Consider the following 19560-nt stretch of genomic DNA (forward strand, 5'->3'; position numbering starts at 1 on the left):
GCGCGCGAGGGGGGGAACCATAGAGAGGAGAGCGCTAGAGCGGATTGTTATTCTTCTCACCGCATAGATAGAACGAGACTGGGATCTTTGTTCGCTTTCTACGTGTGTGTGTTTGTGATCTTCTTGCGTTCCCCGCATACGGGGAATCTTCAAACGGAAACCAAGCTTTGGATGCACCTCTCTCTCCTTTTCCTATCTCTATAATCCCGCTGCCGGGCTTTTCCTTCCGGTTTGGTGCCGGAAGTGGATCCTCTGCCTCTTTCGCTCGTGGCGCCGTTCCTGTTCCCGGTGGCGTCTCTTCACCGCAGCCATGGTGAGACTCCCTTTCTCCCCCGCCGCCCTCCGGATTTCTCGAATTAGGTTTCTTAATTGACCCGGGCGTTGTTTCGCTGCCTGTGCGCTTTACCTGTGGCCTGTATAGGCCGCACTGCGGGTTGCTTTCATGCTTGTTTCTTTCGAGCCCCGCGCAGAAACGGGACGCGTGTCCGTGGGCGCGCGCGACACTTTCGGAATCCGCCACACCCCAAATCCAGGCTGCCTCCTTGTCTTGTTTATATTCTCCCCCCAACCCACAAACGCCGACACCCCCTTTTATCCGAAAACCCGCCCCTTTCCTTGCTCGGTAGGTTTAAAAAGTAGTAATGGCCGAACTGTTTCTTCTACAAGGCAGAGAGGAGGGAGAGAGAGCGCCTTGCGATGCTATTGAGACGACAGTTTTACCCTTCCTTCCCTCTCCACCCTCACCCCCTTCGCTTGCCTAACCGAAATGGCCTTATTCGAGAGAACATCATATTGCAGACCCTGTGCTTGGAGACTTAAGTTGATTGTAGTTATTTGTGGTTTTAGTGACTAATGTTCAGCTCAGCAACTAAGCTGAGGAGCCACCTTATTTTTATGATTTGAAAGTTGTTTTAAACTTCTTTTAATGTTGTAACCCACCCTGAGACCTTAGGTTGAAGGGTGGATAATAAATAATAAGGAATATGTGATTTAATAATACATTTCTTCGCAGAAACCCATATTGTTGCAAGGCCATGAGAGATCAATTACTCAGATCAAATATAACCGGGAAGGAGACTTGTTATTCACAGTAGCCAAAGATCCGGTATGTTTTCCTTGAACTGTTCTTTTCTACACCTTTCTCACAGTTGCATCTTCTTGCTGTCTTTAAAAAGTATACATTGTTGCCTATTTAGCATATTATTTTCTCTTGTCCTTTTGAAGGCAAATATTTTGTCGATTAGTAGCTAACCATATAAACAGTTCTCCGAGTACTTCCCCCTCACCAAAACTCAGTGCAAACTTGTTTGCTTCTCACAAGCCATTAAGTAGTCAATAAATTGTCCAAAATCAGGTAAACTAGAAGATGGTAATTTTGTTCTTGTCTTTCTGTTTTGGATGCATTTTCATAATAGATTCTTCTTCTTCTATCAGATTGTTAATGTTTGGTACTCTGTCAACGGGGAGAGACTCGGCACATACAGCGGACATACTGGCGCAGTCTGGTGTGTGGATGCTGACTGTATCCTTTGGTTTTAGAAATCAGTGTATTTGAGACCCTTTTTCAAGTATTAAGTTGAGATACTCTTGAGAGACTTTGGAGTTGGAGTGAGCATTTCAGAGAGTAGTGGAGGCATAGCCAATATGGTGTCCTCTGGATATTTCAGTATTCCCAGATCCCTGACCATTGATTGGCCATTTTGGCTGAGGCTGATGGGAGCTGAGTCCAACAACATGGGCACTACATTGGCTACTCCAGGAGTAGTGGCTGGGCCTTACATTAATGCTGATGTTACTTTTGACCACTATTTTGGGGATTCTGGTAGAGGAGCCTCCTGTACCATCAAAGAGACAAGGGTCGTAGTGCTGGACTTTCACAGACAATAACCTAAATCATCAGATGCGTGAGTTTGACTAAGAGGCTAATGATTTAGTACAAATACAAATATGACTTTGAACATATTAGCAGATGGTAAGAATAACCCTAAGAACACCTACTTTTTAAAGAATACAGATTGGTTAAAAGAAACTTCCTGGATGCTTAGATTCATATGAAAGATGTTGAGGTTTTGCCCCAGACACCTGACGGCAAAAGGCTTGTGCAGTTGGATGAGCCATGTTTTGGAATTCATTCAGTATGGATACTTGAAGCTGTGCAGTAAGTCATATCCACCTCCTTCTGTAAGTTGTACATAATTGCGTTGGGGTTCCTTGACTGCTCCTATAGGGGACACGAGGCATGTGCTGACAGGCTCCGCAGACAACAGCTGCCGGCTCTGGGACTGTGAGACAGGTAGAACCTCAAATAAAATCTTTTGTGGAGTGATGGGAGCACTATGTGCAGGGTGGAAGATGGCTGAGGCTGATGGGAGTTGTAGTCCAGAACATCTGGTGGGTGCCAGGTTGGGAAAGGTTTGATTAAAAACCTATCAACCTGAGACAGACTTGGGAGAAGGTCCCACTGGAATTCATTTGGTCTTGCCTTTGGGTAAACGTGAGGGATTGAACTCTAAGCTTGGCAGGCGCTTATCTGGCAATAAGAGGTGGGCTGCTGTTCACTGAGTTTGCATCAGTAAGATAGCAGCATCCAGCCCTCAGCATCTCTGGTTCAAAAGCCTCTGGTAGCAGAGCTGGGAAAGCTCTCTGTCCCCAACCATCCTACTCCTGTGCCTGAGGCCTAGGAGAGCTGGTCAGAGCTGACGACCTGGTATGCAGAGGTTTTCACACCTTCCTTCAAGCTCGTTTTATGTGTGATGTCTTTTCCCTTAGGGAAGCAGCTTGCTCTGGTCAAGACCAACTCAGCTGTGCGTACCTGCGGCTTCGACTTTGGAGGGAACATCATCATGTTTTCCACAGACAAACAAATGGGCTACCAATGTTTTGTGAGCTTCTTTGACCTCCGTGACTCCAGCCAGATTGGTGAGGCCACCAGGTGGAGGGCTCAGGGTTGGGATGGGTGGGTGCCTCCCCTGCCCTTTGGCATCTCTGAATCTCACCTGGTTTTGCTTTGTCTGCAGAGGACAACGAGCCATACATGAAGATCCCCTGTAGTGATTCCAAAATCACCAGCGCTGTTTGGGGTCCCCTTGGGGAATACATCATTGCGGGACATGAGAATGGGGAGTTGAACCAGTTCAGTGCAAAGGTTAGTGTGGGTTGGAACTGTGATAACCAAATGACAAACCACATCCAGCCATGGATGAGGATTCTTTTTTCTCCAATGTGCTTTGCAGTCCTGTTGAATTATGTTTATTTTCCCCTGATTCTTTTTTTTTTTAAAGAGGAACTTGGATGAGTTGTTTTTAAGTTTAATGTTTTGTATTATTTTTCTCTTTTTTATTATGTAAGCTGTTTTGAATGGGCTTTGTTCAGAAAAGCAGCCAAAAAATGCTTTAAAATAAATATCGTTTACCATTATAACCACCTTCTGAGGTAAACTAGATAGAAAGGGAATGATTATCTGAAGGCCATCCCATGAGCTTCAGCTAGGGGTCACTAATTCTAACAGTTACCATAGTAATTCTGTTCTGTAAGATTGGTGATAATGACAACTGCTATAACTAGTAGCTAACAATGTGAGCTAGTTGACATCTTTAACCTGAGCCCTTCCCTGTCTGCAGTATGGTGATGGTAATACTGTCCCATCTTACAAGATTGTATGAATTCTTGAGCCATATGTGAAATGCATCGAACACTGTAAATATGTTCTATTAGTGTTACTGTTGTTGTTATATTCAGGACTTGAGAAAGATGTGGCTTCTCCCTCCATTGGTCTGGAGGCGCTCAGTTTCCTTCACCTCTCTTTCCTCTCTTAGTCAGGAGAGGTCCTCATGAACGTCAAGGAGCACACCAAACAGATCAATGACATTCAGACATCTCGAGACATGACCATGTTCATCACTGCCTCCAAGGATAACACTGCCAAGGTGCGTCCTGCATCTTTCCCTGATTTGCCCTCTTAAGTGTGGAATTTGGGGTTGGTGAGAGATTGTCTTGGCACTGTGTGCGAAACCCATTAGTAGTCACAGAGGTAAAAAGTTCACCCCGAAAGGAAGCTTCTCATACTCCCCATCCGTGTTTTAGCACACTAGGAAGTGCTGGAAGAGCAGGCTTTTATGAATAGGTTCCACTTCCACTGTTGGGAGGAGGTACACCTCTGACACCCCGTTGCTAAGAATCACAAGTAAAGGGAGTACTCTTGTGCCGGAGTCCTGCTTACAGGCTTCCCATTTGGGCATCTGGGTGGCCACTGAGCTAGATACGCCATTGGCCTGATCCAGCTGCCAGGCTCTTATGTTTGATATGGCACAAGAGTTGCTTGCACCAAGTATCAGTTTCCTGGTTTGGAATTGGTGGCACAGCCTGGTACTCCTGTCCCAGCTGGCCAAAGGACTGAAGATTGCTTAAAACAGTGTAATAAATCAGTGCATGTCATAATGCACCATCAAGCAGAAGCAGCCCTCCTTGGCTTCTGAGGTCTGTTTTGTGCTTGCTGCAGCCACCGTGATGGGCTACCTGCTGCTGTCGCTTTTGGGTGGTCTCTGCAGTGGCTGAGAAGTCTGCTTCGGGTGCTCAGCCGGTTAGACATTATATTGTGGGATTCCCAGGGCAGGCGACTGTGACCTTTCCCAGGACTCTGATGCTTTGCGTCTTTAAGAGATGAATGTGCTAAGAAGGCTCCTGCCAATTCACTTCTTCCTCTGCAGCTGTTTGACTGCACGACGCTTGACCACCTGAAGACGTTCCGGACAGAGCGGCCAGTGAACTCCGCAGCCCTTTCCCCCATCTTTGATCATGTATGTTGGTGGGCCAGATGGGGCACCTCTCCCTTGTCCTGGGGCATCCCCACCTGTCCTTATAGCTAGACATTCATAGAGTCCCAGAGGCTTGTGGAGGATCTTCCCCATGTGACACAGAGATGCTAGACTCTATGTTACCTTTTGAATATATGCTGTTGGTTGTGCATTGCCTCCTTTGCCAGCTCCACCTGGCTTCAGTAGGATTGGGTAGGTGTGATGTGACAATACACTGAGAGATGGAGGGGCAAGACTCAAGAGTGAAAGAGCAAGCAGGGAGCATTGGCTAGGCTTCCCCATTTCCCTATCCTTGGAGACACTCAGGTGGGCCAGAGCTTAGAGTATTGATTGTAATCCCTGTTGTCTGGTTGCTGGAAGAGTTCCTAGAATTCAGGTGGACACTGGAACATCAGTATATTATTTATGTATTTAAGTATTTATTTATTACTAAACTTATTGGTCGCTTTTTAAAAAACAAAAGTTACCCGCAGCGACTTATAACAATAAATAACACACACATTAAAACCAGCATTAAACAAAACAGGAAAAAACTCTGAAACACATTCATATTTTTAAAAAAGGCCTATTTTTAAAATGCCCCACCCACTGAAGGAGGTCACAGATAATTAGAAGCCAAAGGCCTGGTGGAAGAGACATGTTTTTCCCTCTGGCATCTGATGGTATGTAATGACTGTGCCAGGCAAGCTACTCCACAAGCAGGGAGCCAGCACTGAAAAAGGCCTCTTGCATGTTGCCACCCTCCAGACCTCCTGCGGTGGGGCCCCATGGAGAAGGGCCTCAGATGATGATTGCAAGGTCTGGGTCAGCTCATATGGGGAGAGGTGGTCCTTGAGGTATTGGGGTCCTAAGACACACAAGACTCTATAGCACTAGCTGCAATTTCTGAAGCACCTTCAAAAGCAGCCCCATGTACAATGCATTGCTGTAATCTAATCTAGAGGTTACCAGACTGTAGACAGAAGTTAGGCTATCCTTGGTCAGTATGTTGGGCTCTGAGTCCTTGGCCCATTAACACATTACAAAGGTGTGTGTGACTGAGGTGTTCTCTCCCCACCCCCCATTCCGTCTGGCAGGTGGTGTTGGGTGGTGGACAGGAGGCCATGGATGTGACGACCACTTCCACCAGGATTGGCAAGTTTGAGGCCAGGTGAGCAAATTATGGATTCTCCTATTCCTGTGATGGGGGCGATGCAGTCAATTCCCCAAGCAACCAGTAGGCAATGGTTACCTCTTCAGTGAGGTATGTTGAAGATATTCTCATCATCAAAATCTGGGCTCTGTTGCTTGTATCTCACTGCCTTTTCCTTTGTGGTTCTAGGTTCTTCCACCTGGGCGTTGAGGAAGAGTTTGGGAGAGTCAAGGGCCACTTTGGCCCTATTAACAGTGTCGCTTTCCACCCTGATGGAAAGAGGTAAGGGTGTCCCTGCGTTCTAAGCAAGTGTGCATCTCACCAGGGTCAAATCTGGAACTCCTGGAATCGAATCTATAACTTTGTTTCTGCTTTGTTTCTGCTTTCAGTTACAGCAGCGGTGGAGAGGACGGCTATGTTCGCATCCATTATTTTGATCCCCAGTACTTTGAATTTGAGTTTGAAGTTTGAACCAGCCCCATCCTTCTCCCCTTTCTACAGTTGCCTTCTGGATCTCTGTCTGTTTCTAAGGAGGTTTAGTGGAGATGCACAGACTGCTTCAGAGAACGGTGCACTATAACTGCTGCTGTGTTCTGGGGAAATGCGAGAATGTCCAGCTTCTTGTCTGTTCTTGGGAACAGCTACTTCCTGCCATGCTTGGCATATTTATAAAAGTTATACAGAAGGAAATAATAAATCCTCACTCTTGTTTCCAGCTACAGTAGGAGTGTGTTTGAATTTCTTAGCTGTTTATTTCTTTGTTACTCTTTTAACACTTGGTCATTTTTATGCAGATTTGTTGAAGGGGAATAGTTTACATGGGCCTTAGAATTTAGCCTCAGGATTTGGGTGGCCTCGCTGCAGAATTTCCCTTCCTTTCTCAAGCTGCACATAACTCCCAGGGCATTTGTAGTAGTAGTAACGGTACTGACTGGATTTCTTACCCATCCTTCACCACAAGGTCCCACAGCAAGTTACAACCGTATAAAAACAGAATATTAAAATCAGTCAGAACAACAGTCCTGGAGGAGAGGGCTGTCAATGGCTACCAGCCATGCCTATGCTGTTCCTTCACAGCTGGAGGCAGCAATACTTCTGAACAGGAGTTGGAAATGGCAGCATAGGAGAGTGCTCTTGTGCTCCTGTTCTGTTTGCTCATTCCCTGTAGGCATCTGGTTGGCCATTGTGAGAACAGGGTGCCAGACTAGATGGGCCATTGGCCTGAGCCAGCACGCCTTACAATCAGAAGAATAGGGCAGGTACTGTACTAAAAAGACACATCTCAGGTGTCCAAAAACCAGAATAAAAGGCATAAATGCTGTTATTCTCTTGTTGGACCAAGTGGCCCAGCAAATGCCTTGCATGCAGAAGGGCCAAGGTTCAATTCCCCATGGCATTTCCTGGTTTAAAAAAAGGGCCCTTGGGAGGAAGGTGAGGGAAAGCTCTTGCTCTGCTGGGGACTTGCCCCCAGTTGGAGTAGATCAAGCTTTCCCCAAACTGATGTTTTGGACTCACAACTCTCATTAGCCTCAACCAGCATGGCTGTGCTCCCTAGGGCAGAGGGGAATCACAAGTCTGGAAAACCACTTGGAAGGGAAAGCTAGGGGAGATGGCCCTGGGCTGGATGGCCTGATTCTGTAGAAGGACATATTCAACTAAGTTGTGATTCTGGGGGAAACTTCCTAGTTTCAGTTTTTAAGATCATATTCTGGAGAAAACCCCACCAAACTCTTTGCCCACTTGCCAAACTTACTCTAAGCACAGGATTATTTCCTTGATGAGAAGCCTGGATAATTGGACTATACAAAGATCTGGCAACTTGTGTAGTCCAACATGAAGTGTCTTTTAATTGTCAGACTTTAGCACCATTTACTCTCCTTGATAGCTCTGTGCTTGCTGGTTTCCAGCACAGCAGAAACCAGGCTGTGGCTGATCTTTTCCTACCCAGTTCTTTGGTTTCTGCTTTTGAATTGGCTTGTGCTGCAGTCTGCTTTGGTGCCATCCCACTCAGTCTTCCTGTGTGGACTTCATTATTTTCTGAATTTCTCCCCATGCGTCATCTAGATGGTGGGATGAGCGGACCCAGCGGAGGAATAAGCCTGTAGGAAACTGTTAGATTAATATCTATATCCCCATATACAGCAGGTTGAAAAAGTAGTGATTAAAGATATTTCCTCTTCTACTCCCCTTCTACTCTGGGCTCTTGCTGTGATTGGGATGGTAGCAGTATCACCATAACAGTAATAGTCTGGAAGAGGAATATCGAGTAAAATGCCGCAGCTGAAGGAATAGGAAAGGTATTTGGATATCCCAAATGGGCATGTTGTAGCATAATCTGAATCAGTCAGTGAAATTATGCAATAAAAGGTTAAATTGACAATTTGATTGCACCACAATTGCAAAGGACTAAAACGAAATGTTCTTTGAAACCCCAATGTAAAAGAGAAATTGCTAAAGTTAACTAAGGTTTCTTTAAAAGGAACCCCCCCCCCCCATTTTAAAATGTTTGTAATGGAAATTAGCAATACAAAGTTGTCCACACAAAACAATGGTGTTTTTTTTTTTTTAAATAAAGTTTCAAGTCCTCAAGAAGACTGCCAGCACTGCGTTCCTGCTAGTGCAATGGGCCTTCCTCTACTCCCTCCATGCTTCAAAGCAAGTTGGGGAAGGAGAGAGGAGGCTTTTCCATCATGTAACCAGAAACACTTGTGCTGATGAAACATTTGTTTTAGTGCTATATTGAATTCCTCTCATAATTCTGTTCTGATATGGTGGGGGGCTTGGGTTTGGTTACAGAGTCCAAATAAAGCAACTTGATGTCCCTATTTTGAGAGAGAATGGGCTTATCGATCCTACCTTGCCAGAGTAGCAAACTCTGCGGCTCCACGGATGGCCAGATAACCAAGGGGTTGTGTGCATAGAGCGGATTCAGGAACTCCTCCCCTTTGCTGTTCAGCCAGGGCCAGAGTGAGTGCGTCTTCTCCTTCACTTCACAGAGCTTCCTGCAGGGGGAGATGGTGACATTTTAGTTCCTCTTGCAGGGTAGGTCTGAGCTAGAACAGTCTTCACCGATCTCTGGAAGAAACCTGGTTGGTAAAGGCTATGCTAGAATGTGGAGAAGTGCTTAATAATAAAATACACAGGTGCTGCACATGTTGAACTAGCCTGCAGCTTGGGGGTAGGAGGGGAACCCTGGAGGGAGGGTCTGGCTGGCTGGGAGGGTCTGAACCAGAAACTTGAGCACTCCTGTTAGGGCAAGGAGGGAGACCTTGTGGTTCCCACCAACAGCCAATGTGGCCAGTGATAGAGAATGAAAGACGGCCGTGAGTTCCCCAATCCTATCCTGAGATCTACAATGACAATGAATCCTGAGATCTTGACAATAGAGAGGGCTGATGTGAACAACTGCAATCGGATGTGCGTAAGCTGTTTTGTACTTCTAGCTTTTGGGTGCCCCTCCCATCTTGTGGCTGCATCTCTGTTTCACCACATGGGGGTTGCATCCGTAAGAACGAGTAACGAAAGCACGGTGGCAATTTCTCACCTGATGGTGACATTTCCCTGTGAAAGTAGATTGTGTGTGTGTGTGTGTTTTTTCTCTTTGCCTGTCGCTCTCTCCTATACACATAAAAATGTAAGGGTGTCACCACACAGTCTCCATTAGAGGATTTGTAGTGCCACACTACAAACCTGGTTTTGCATGAGGCCAGGATGGGAGAGGGGAGCAAAAGAATAGGCAGGTTTAAAAATGGTGGTTTTAAACAACAGCAAAGGTTTGAATAAAGCAGGGGTGGTGGGACACAGGAGCTGTGTAAGGATGGGGGTTTGGGGGAGATGTAAAGGGAAGGATGGGGCTGGAGTGGTTGGCAGAGGTGTAGGTGGGGTTGGGGGACAATGCAAGCAAGAGCACCAGCCTCTGCATTTGTGTTTGTGTGTGTCTGGATTTATATAATCACTCAACCTGCACAGGGATAGTTCTTTTTAGGGGCACCTACCATGGTGCAGGACGCGGGTGGCGCTGTGGGTTAAACCACAGAGCCTAGGACTTGCCGCTCAGAAAGTCGGTGGTTCAAATCCCCGTGGCGGGGTGAGCTCCCGTTGCTCGGTCCCTGCTCCTGCCAACCTAGCAGTTCAAAAGCATGTCCAAGTGCAATGATGTGATAAAATAACCCTCCACCCCAGAAAGAAACAAGATCGTCGCGTTTTTTAAGAATCATAAGCAGGATTTTAAGAACTGTGTGGGGATGGATTACAACAGGAGAGAAGATTTGAACGGTGAGAAAGTGGAAAATTCTTATGACGCAGTTAAAAAATGGCGTCTCGCCAAGACAGGCTTGCTGGAGAAAGAAGGACGGGGGAGGAGAATCAGGAATGTTGGAAAGAGAAGGAGTGTCGGAATTGAAAGTTTGACCTGACAGAGCCCTCTGACCTATTTGATTTATTTGGCTAGCCTGGAAAAATAAAGGACAGACCGAAGATTAATCTTGTTTATGGAAGCGTTAAACAGAGGCTGTCCTGGACTGATTTAGCTTTTGAAGAGTACAAAACCCACACAGAGACGCCAGCTTTCAGTCTGCTTGTGAGAATCATCAGAGATCGCAAAGAAAGGAATATATGACTACAACAAGATGAGAAAGAAAGTAATAAAGGACTATCCGGATTGAAGTGGATAGAACTGATTAATTAATGCAGTAAAATGAGTGATGTCTGGACTTATCCGGAATTTTGGACTCGTGCAGAGCTTGATATATGGGTACCCTCAAAAATTTAAAATTTGGCTGTATAATTCGGAACCAATGTGATTTGAATAAAGTGATGTGATTGGCCTGTTAATAAAAATTATTTAAAAAAACAAAACAAAAGCATGTCCAAGTGCAAGTAGATAATAGGTACCACTCCGGAGGGAAGGTAAACGGCGTTTCCATGCGCTGCTCTGGTTCGCCAGAAGCGGCTTAGTCATGCTGGCCACATGAGCTGGAAGCTGTACGCCGGCTCCCTTGGCCAATAAAGCAAGATGAGCACCGCAACCCCAGAGTCGGTCACGACTGAACCTAATGGTCAGGGTCCCTTTACCTTTACCATGGTGCAGAAGTGCTGCCTTTCCTGCTCTTCACCTCCACCATGTGGCGCTGTAATTTATAAGAGCCAGTAACAATACAAGAGTTGCATTGGAATGTCCCATGGCCTTTTGATTGTGTGAGCTTGCTGTGAACACTTGAGCTGTTGCCATCAATTTTTCTCCTAGCCCTGACTGCCATTAGATTGGAGGAGTCACAGTTCAGGAGCAGGACACCTGTATACCTTCTGGCAGTGCGGTGCCATAGCTTAGTGGCAGAAGATCTACTTTGCAAGTAGACGGTCCCCTGTTCAGTCAATGGCATCTCAAGGCACAGCTGGGCAAGACCCCTGCCTGAAACCATGGCAAGCTGCTGCCGGTCATAGTAGGCCTGCCAGGCCTCCCCCATTTGGACTGTGTGGCCATTTCGACCAAGCCTTGCCCACCTGCCCCTATAAAAATAAGGATGCCACTGGGCCAAAGAGGGGCTTGCAGGCCAGCAAAGCCCAGGGCACAGGAAACCAACCAGCTCTCAGCTCTATGGTTTGAAGCCCAGACAATCACTGGTATCCTGTCCACTGGCATGTGGTAGAAATTTAAGGATCTGGTTAGCTGGCTGGATCCAGTTCGTTCCCCACCTCTGGTGTGGAGAGGATTGAGTTAGATGAGCCAGTGACCTGACTCTATAGGGCAGCTGCCTATGAAAACGCAAATGCCCAGTTCAAATCATTGGATGACATTTTGAAGACCTGGTCAAGCTGCTTGATGCCTGCCCCGCTGCTGAGCCTCTTGGCCTCTAGTCTCAGTATCGCTCTCCCAACTTTTGCCTCACCTTTCTTTCTCGTTGTTGCACAGGAAGGTGCCGTAGGGAGACGCGTAGCTGTGCTCAAAGAGCGCCAAGAGGAAGCCCTCGTTGAACTCCAGTGATAAGGGAAACTGGCGCCCCAGCTGCCAGACGCAGTCAAGGAAGAGGAGGAAGGTGGGCGCCTCATGCTTGAGACGGACGTGGGAGTAGGCAGAGTGGGCGCAGCGGAGGCAGAACGGATGGCCAGCCTGGGAGGAGAGGAGGAGCAAGGAGCAGTGGGCAGGTGGGAACATAAAAAGGGGGTTGCTAGTCCTTATGGCCTCCTGTGTGCATGCACAATCACATGCACACATGAATGTACATGTGTGTGGTGGCCACACATACCTCTAGCACACAGGCTTGCTTGAATGGCTTTTAGCAGCCTTCTCCAATCTGGTGGACGCCAGATAATTTTAGACTACAACTCCCATCAGGCCCTGCTAACACGGCCCAGTTCTCATCAATCCCAGCATCACACAGCCATACTCTCTGGAGCTGATGGGAGTTGTAGACTGACCTGGCAAAGATCCACCATATAGAAAGATCTGCTCAAGCGTACCGTATAGCCTTCACAATTAGGAGCTAATGGTATCCTTATCCTCTGTGGAAAAGGCTGGTTTATAACGAGAGTCAGTACGTAAAGCCAGAGATAAAGGGTGTGCGGAGGATAATCCCATAGGATCTGAAGATGCAGGGCACCCTTCAGACTGAGCCCTGGCACTTGAAGCCCCACCCAGCGCAGGTACCTGTATCCACTCCCGTTCCAGCAGCCCCTGGAACCCGGTGAGTGTCCTGCAGTTGGGATCCAGGATGACCTGGGCAAGGGCTGTCACCAGCAAGGTCGTATCCGTTCCTTCGGCTCCATGCACCAGCACGCAGGCCTCCTCCCTGTAAGCAAGCCACAGAATGCCCAGTAGCTTGGCACCACCCTGCCCAGCCCAACAGAAATGTGGCCCTGCTCAAGGGACTTTTCCTCCCATCTTCTCAGTCCTCCTTTCTAATCCCCCTTTCTAGTCTATTCTCCGCCTGCCTCTGCAGAGTTCACCTGAGCCCCTGTTGCCTCAGCCTGCTGCAGAGGATGGGGGAGAGGGAGGTGTCTGGGTCTCCCCGCCTGCATCAGTACCTGTCCATGCACTGGGCCACAAGGCAGGCGGTGCTCAAGGCTTCCTTGACGTGGTACAGCCATTTGGAGGCTTCAAGCTTGCTCAGCCAGCGGTCCATGTTGTGGGATGGGTCGTTGCAAGCCTCCACCAGCTTGATGAAGCTCTCTTGGAGGGGACGACCCCTGGGGGGGGGGGTTGGCAGGGAAGCAGCAAAGAGAGAGAAAAGGAGACTTGGTCAATATGTGGGGGATAAGCCATTCAGTGGCTACTAGCCATGAAAGCTACGTTCTCCTTCCACAATCGGAGGATGGATGCCTCTGCTCATCCCTACTTCCTTTTTTGCCATGTTTTTAAAGCTCCATGTCTGAGTATTGTTGTTTTTTGTCCCTGCACTTTCCTCAGGAAAACCTGTGCTCTGCTGCTGAATCGGAGCAAATGGCAATCAGGTTTTTTTTGTGAATTTGAGACAGGAGGAGAATTAAGGACCAACAGAGCCGCCTTTTACTTTTTGAGCTATTAACTTGTTCGGTTATAGATGGAGCTTTGAGGGGGTAGGTACTGTTGAAATTGTATTTTTAAAATTGTTGATATGAAGAATAAAAAAAGAAAATAGTCTGGGATCTAGAGAAATGTAATTTGATCCCAGGACCATCATCAGAGTGATATTCCCTGTACTAACTCAGCAGAAGAAATTACCTGTAAACCAGGTGATGCCTGCAAAGTAAACAGAGCCACATAAGCACAGACCACACCCAGCTCTGCTTATTCTCCTTTGCGCTTTAAGAAGAACATCCATCTCTTCCCTTCTCTTGGACTTTTTCTTTTAAAATCGACTTTTCTTTCAAAATTGGTTTTTCATTCCATTTGTGTCCTGGTATGCCCTGCTCATTGTTTTATTTCTCACATTCATACCCCACTTTTCCTGCAGGGAGTTTATACAAATGTGGTTCCCCCTTCCCTGTTTTATCCTCACAACCACCCTGGGAGGTAGGTTAGACAGAGAGACGGTCACCAGCCCAAAGCCACCCACTGAGCTAGACGGTTGAGCTCTGATTAACTACTGCCCCATTTCATTTCTGGGGCCCAGAGGGCATGCTCACCTCTCCAGAGGCCGGTGAAATCTCTTCCAACCAGGATAGGCGCTCCGGTGCTCTGTGCCTCCCCCCAGCATCCTTGCCTGCTTGGCTGCCTGCGCTGACCTGGTCTCCAGGACGAAGCCACGGTCCCCCCCTGCCAGCACAGCGTGCAGCAGCAGTTCATCCTTCTGGCAGCGCTTCCGGTTGGGCCCCACCAGCGGTTGGCTGCTGCGGAGCATCACCTGCCAAAGCAACATGAATAGGATGGTGGGGGCGAGGGGGCTTCTGTGGCGGCACCAGAGCAGTTCTTTTCTGCTCTCTCGCCCTGCGGTGGCCGTTGCAAATCCCCGCAGGAACGCTGCCATAGGGGCCAAGGGAGTCAATCCTTTCTCATCTGGTTTTAGTCTATTGCTGTTTTAGCTTTCTGAAAGTCTTAAATTATTGCTGTTAATTTTTCTCATTGATGATTTTATTTTATTTTTTGTAAACGACTCTGATTTTGTTTTGCTTTTACAATCAAGTGGTGTATAAATTTCATGAGGTAATAATAATAATGATAATAATATCCTTTGCAACAGGGGCCGCTCTAGCTCAGTAATAAAGTGCAGAAGAAGAGCCCGTTGGCCCATCTAGCCTGGCATCTTGTTCTCACAGTGCCTGACCAGCTGCCCCAATGAGAAACCCACAAGCAGGACCCAACCACAAGAGCGCTCTTTCCCCTTCTGCGGTTTCCAGGAACTGGTATTTAGAAGCTGTGGAGGCAGAGCACAGCCATGACGTCTAGTAGCCATTGATAGCCATGACCTCCATGAATTTGCCCAGCCAAGTTGGTGGCCCTCAGTGCCTCCTGGGGGAATGTGTTCCATAGCTCCATAGCTGCTTGAAGCAGTTTCTTTTATCTGTCCTGAATCTTCTCACATTCAACTTTGCAAGTTCTTGTGTTATGGGGGGGGGGAGTTTTTCTCTTCCCACTTTCTCCCTACCATGCAGAATTATATAAATTCCTATCGTGTTGCCTCTTACTGAAAAGTCCCACCCGCTGCAACCTTTCTCCACGGGGCAGGCTCTCCATCCCCTCCTTGATCATTTGGGTTGCCCTTTTCTGAACCTTTTCAAATGCCATAGTATCTTTTTAAAGAGGATAGTCTTTTTGCTTTCATGCAAAAAGGTCCAGGTTCAGTCCTCTGATGGGGCTGGGAAAGGGCACCCCTGTCTGAAACCCCAGAGAGGTGCTGAGCTGGCTAGACTTTGCATCAGGCTCCCTTCCTGTGTTCTTTCCCAGACCATAATTGAGCAGAGGACTATTTTCACTAGTGGACCAGTGGTCTGGCTCATGGCAAGGGAGCTTCCTAATGTAACTGCACGACAGATAACAACTGTGCATCAGTTATGCAAGTTCACATTGCACCATTTCTTGCCTAATTCTTGCTCCGAAGGGCAGCTTACTAATTTACCAAATAAGTGACATGCTCCCCCCCCCATAACTTGCTCAGCTTCAGACAAAACAGGCAAGCTTGTTTTCTGAAGCTCCGTCACCACCACTCACCACCGCAGAATAACACAGGAGACTAGGAGTGGGTTGTCTGTGGGAAGACGGGTGCAGGAAAGAGACACTGGAAATGAAGGTGGACTCACTGTCCCATTCTTCTTGTGGTAATAGCTGAGGATGGGGAATCGTCCCCCCTGACGGAAGCGGGCACTCTCTCTCAGGGCTCCCTCCTCCACTTTGGTTGGCACGATGACAACAGGCGGGTAGCTGGAGCAGGCCCCAAAATCCTCATTGACATAGCTGAGCCTCCAGGCACCTGTCTGGGAAGTGGGTCAACGTCAGATTGTTTCTCGTAGCCTGTAAGGCAGAGGTCTGGAACTGCTCTCATTCAGCCAGGAGCAGCCCAATTGTCTGGCACTGAGCTCCTCCCTCAGCCTCCCCATTGTCTTTGGTGTGTGTCCACCAACCCCCACAGTGGCAGGTTGGTGTGTGTGTGTGTGGTGCGGTTTTCTTTAAACTGCAAGGAAACTTCAGGCCAAAGGAAAGGATCAGGGCAGTTAAGTTGGAGGACCCCTTGTTATAATAGCAGCCTTTAAAAAAATGTTACATTTAATCAGGGGTTTAGTCATATGTAGATAAAATAAATGATTATATACAATTTTTAAGGTAGATTCTATATAGTTGGTCATTTTTTGAAATGGATAAGATATAGGGAGAAATTAGAATTAAGTAATGGAAAAGAAAGTAATAAAATGCACCATGGAAGGGGTGGTGGTGAAGCGGAGTCAATATTACGTTGTCTATTTCTTTTATTTGAAATGTTATTGTTTCAAGTGTAAAACGAAAATGAAATTTGAAAAAAAAGAGGAAATTTTATCTGGAAATTGTCAAGTCCAGTGGCAAGTAGAATACTGTTTCTTTTGATGCTGTCATCCAGTTGGGTGTCCCCTCCAGGGACTAAATGTCCCACCACCCCACCCTTTATGGGATATGGGGACGAGGCAGTTCAGGGTCAAGAGATGGCTATCGGGTGGGATTGCTTGCCCTGCCCTAGGGGAAGACGAGACATTTTGATGGGTGCCCGGGTGAATGGTGTGTGTGCGCGCGCATGCACATGGTGGTGGAGTGGCTTGTCTTCTGCGGCAGACTCCTGCTCTGCTCTGGGCAATATGGCTTGTGGTCCACACTAACTGCAAGACTGGCAGGGAGTGAAGGGGTGCTGCTCCTTTGGACATGGAGGGGAGGAAAGTTGCCCCCCTCAGCCACCACCCCTGCTTTTCTTTGCCTCTGCAAAACCACAGACCCTCGTGACTCACATCTGCAGCTATTTGCTGGTAGAATTCCTCAAGGCGGTGCAGCCCCCACCCGTCTTCCAGCTTCATGTTCTGGGGTCTGTAGAAGAAGGGGTATGTCATCATCACCGACTCCACGGAGGAGAGGGCCTGCAAGAGAACAAGGGTGGTGGATCATCCCCAGAGCTTTCCCCACACCTAGGCTTCACCAGTCTGGGGGCCTCCAAATGTTTCAGATTGCAGCTGCCATCGGCCCCAGCCAGCATGAGGCTCTTGGGAGTTGTAGTCCAAAACATGTAAATGGCACTGGGTTGGTGAAGGCTGGCCGAGACCAATTGTGTATTTTTGAACCGGCAGCCCCCCACCCCCGGCAACTTACCTAAACAACTTGCTTAAGGGGCTCTGGCTCTGTCAACCATGGGGAAGAGGGAGCGGCATAGACTTAAAACATCTCCAGTGTCTAGAATTATTTTTGTAAACCGCTTTGAGGGTTTCTAAACAATCAAGCGGTATATAAATTTTAGAAATAATAATAATTTGAAAGCCTTGAGCTTCATGAGTTGCAGCAGCCAGGGGTTTGTGCAGGTAAAATTGTCAGATGGATGTGTGTGTTCTCCTGCACCAAAGCACCCTCTCCTTATCTTGTGGGCTATTTCCCCACCCTTTTTCTGTTCGGTGCTGTTAACGATAGAGCAAGGCTGGGCTGATGCATCAGGGTGCCAGCTTTTACTCTAAAAAAAAGAAGAAGATATTATAGTCCTTATGGCTGCAAAGAGATGCTTGGAACCATATGGGCAAGCATCTCAGAAGCCAGAGAGGGAGATACTGCAAAATAATAATACTGGGGTGTGTGTCTGGGTGTTAGTGTTTTGCATTGCCCAGCCACACAACTATATGTCGTTGGCCAGTCAAGGCAGCACTGGTGGCCTTGAGTGCATCTCACATGACATTCTGAATAGTACTGCATGCGCAGCTCTGGCTTCTCAGAACTGGATCCTGGGGAAGTGATGACCTTTCCGGCCATCGCTGCCTTGCTGCTCAGGGACATCCCTCTGGAAGGGTTAATGGTGCCTGATGTGGAAAAATAACTTGGATCTTTTTCATGCTTTTCCACTTCTCCGTATTGTTTGCCTTCCAACAAGGAAATCCCGAGGTGAACAGAGGCTGCCTTTGCTAGCGGGTTAGTGACGAACAAATAAACAGGCCAGCAGCAACTCTTGCCAAAGAGCCAGAGAGCCTTTCTGTGCTGCCTGCGGGATGCAAGCCAGCCCCTCCTGCAGCCAGTCTTGCAACACCCCCCAGGCACTTCTGGGTGCTTCTAAGGCAGGGGTCAGCAAACTTTTTCAGCAGGGGGCCTGTCCATTGTCCCTCAGACCTTGTGGGGGGCTGGGCTATATTTTGAAAAAAATAATAATGAACGAATTCCTATGCCCCACAATTAACCCAGAGATGCATTTTAAATAAAAGGACACATTCTACTCATGTAAAAACACGCTGATTCCCGGACCATCCACGGGCCGGATTTAGAAGGTGACTGGGCCAGATCTGGCTCCCGGGCCTTAGTTTGCCTACCCATGTTCTAAGGCCAGTGTTTGTAAGGCAAAGCTGCCCCCCCCCCGCCTGCATGGGAGCAACTGAGGTATGTGCCTGGGGGTTGCACGTTTTCCTCTTTCCTATCAACGGGGTCCTTTGTGGTCACAGCATCAGACTGAACCTGGGTTCCAGTTCTGACGTGTGGCCATGAGTCAGTGACCTGGAGCTTCTCATATGTTCTGGGAATAAAACGGGTTGTGGGCTGAGTTCCTTGGAAGAAATCCAATAAATAAAAGTTGCTGTTACAAAGACGGGTAATTTGTGTTGATTGGCAATACTGCAGCACTTCATTAGTTTTTGCTTCCTTGGGGGGGGGGTAGAAGATAGTTGTAGCTGCTTGCTGGTCGGCAACTGGCCTCACCAGAGACCCAGGGTGACAAAGGAGGCAGAGAATAGTGGGGGGCAAGTCACTTCTCCCAACCCTGGGCAGAATAGCCTTCAGACAAATCCCATTGCCTTGGTTTCTCTTTTCCCTTTTTGGGTTGGCTCCATGTATTGTTCATGAGGCAGGATTTTGGGCAGAGGGCAAGCAGTTGCTGATCCCTAATCTGTGGGAGTTGGGTATGTTTAGCCTGCAGAAGAGACAACTGAGAGGTTGTCAAATACCGTATTTTTCCGTGTATAAGACTAGAGGTTTTTTTTTACCCCAAAACCATGTTAAAAATTTGGGGTCGTCTTATACATGGGTAGTGCTGAGGGGTGATGGGCAATTGGTTGTAGCTGCGGCTGTTTGTTGGCTGTGTCAAGGGCTGCTGTTGATTGGCTGCTGGTGCGCCAATCGTGAATACGATTTGCTGCTGCTAGCGGCAACCGGGAGACGACAGTTGGCTTCTGCGATGTGTGCTATCGTCTGCACCAGTCATTATGGTGAGTAATTTCCAGCAATCTCCCACCACCCCTCCCAAGCTAAACAAATGTGGGCATCCCCCCCCCAAAAAAATCAACAACTCCGAACAACTTCTCCCCCCAAAAAGCTCAACAATTCTGGTTAATCTCTCCCCCCCCCATTTTCTTAACTTTGAGTCCCCCAAAATAGGGGGTTGTGTTATAGACAGGGGCGTGTTAGACATGAAAAAATACGGTATCTTCCAATATCTGAAGGGCTGTCCTATGGAAGATGGAGCAGCAAGCTTGTTTTCTGCTGCTCCAGAGGGAAGGATC

The 19560-nt window shown here is 47.7% G+C and overlaps 3 protein-coding genes across 4 annotated transcripts in view; 2 read left to right on the forward strand and 1 right to left on the reverse strand.

Annotated features, from left to right (window-relative positions):
• Positions 1 to 6667, forward strand: EIF3I (eukaryotic translation initiation factor 3 subunit I). Its single transcript, XM_083625336.1, has 11 exons — positions 1 to 313; positions 1013 to 1105; positions 1435 to 1522; positions 2228 to 2293; positions 2770 to 2919; positions 3018 to 3145; positions 3816 to 3926; positions 4707 to 4796; positions 5891 to 5964; positions 6136 to 6228; positions 6336 to 6667. The coding sequence occupies exons 1-11, from the start codon at positions 311 to 313 to the stop codon at positions 6415 to 6417; spliced, it is 978 nt and encodes a 325-aa protein (XP_083481462.1). The 5' UTR covers positions 1 to 310; the 3' UTR covers positions 6418 to 6667.
• The window catches only part of LOC310767781 (myotubularin-related protein 9-like), a 19145-nt gene continuing 4801 nt past the window's right edge, over positions 5217 to 19560 (reverse strand). For both annotated transcript variants that reach the window (XM_083625228.1, XM_083625227.1), the window contains 9 exons: positions 16831 to 16956; positions 15661 to 15834; positions 14050 to 14267; positions 12970 to 13131; positions 12593 to 12734; positions 11835 to 12055; positions 8803 to 8948; positions 6771 to 8045; positions 5217 to 6710 (listed from right to left, as the gene is read on the reverse strand). In XM_083625228.1, the coding sequence (XP_083481354.1) occupies positions 7954 to 8045; positions 8803 to 8948; positions 11835 to 12055; positions 12593 to 12734; positions 12970 to 13131; positions 14050 to 14267; positions 15661 to 15834; positions 16831 to 16956 (1281 nt within the window). In that variant the 3' untranslated portion in view covers positions 5217 to 6710; positions 6771 to 7953. The remainder of the gene's footprint in view (positions 6711 to 6770; positions 8046 to 8802; positions 8949 to 11834; positions 12056 to 12592; positions 12735 to 12969; positions 13132 to 14049; positions 14268 to 15660; positions 15835 to 16830; positions 16957 to 19560) is intronic.
• The window catches only part of FAM167B (family with sequence similarity 167 member B), an 18549-nt gene continuing 18074 nt past the window's right edge, over positions 19086 to 19560 (forward strand). The window contains exon 1 of the mRNA XM_083625389.1: positions 19086 to 19266. The gene's annotated coding sequence lies outside the window, so the exon portion shown is untranslated. The remainder of the gene's footprint in view (positions 19267 to 19560) is intronic.

Source organism: Podarcis filfolensis, assembly GCF_964270895.1.
Source record: "Podarcis filfolensis genome assembly, chromosome: 8".
Lineage (NCBI taxonomy): Eukaryota > Metazoa > Chordata > Lepidosauria > Squamata > Lacertidae > Podarcis > Podarcis filfolensis.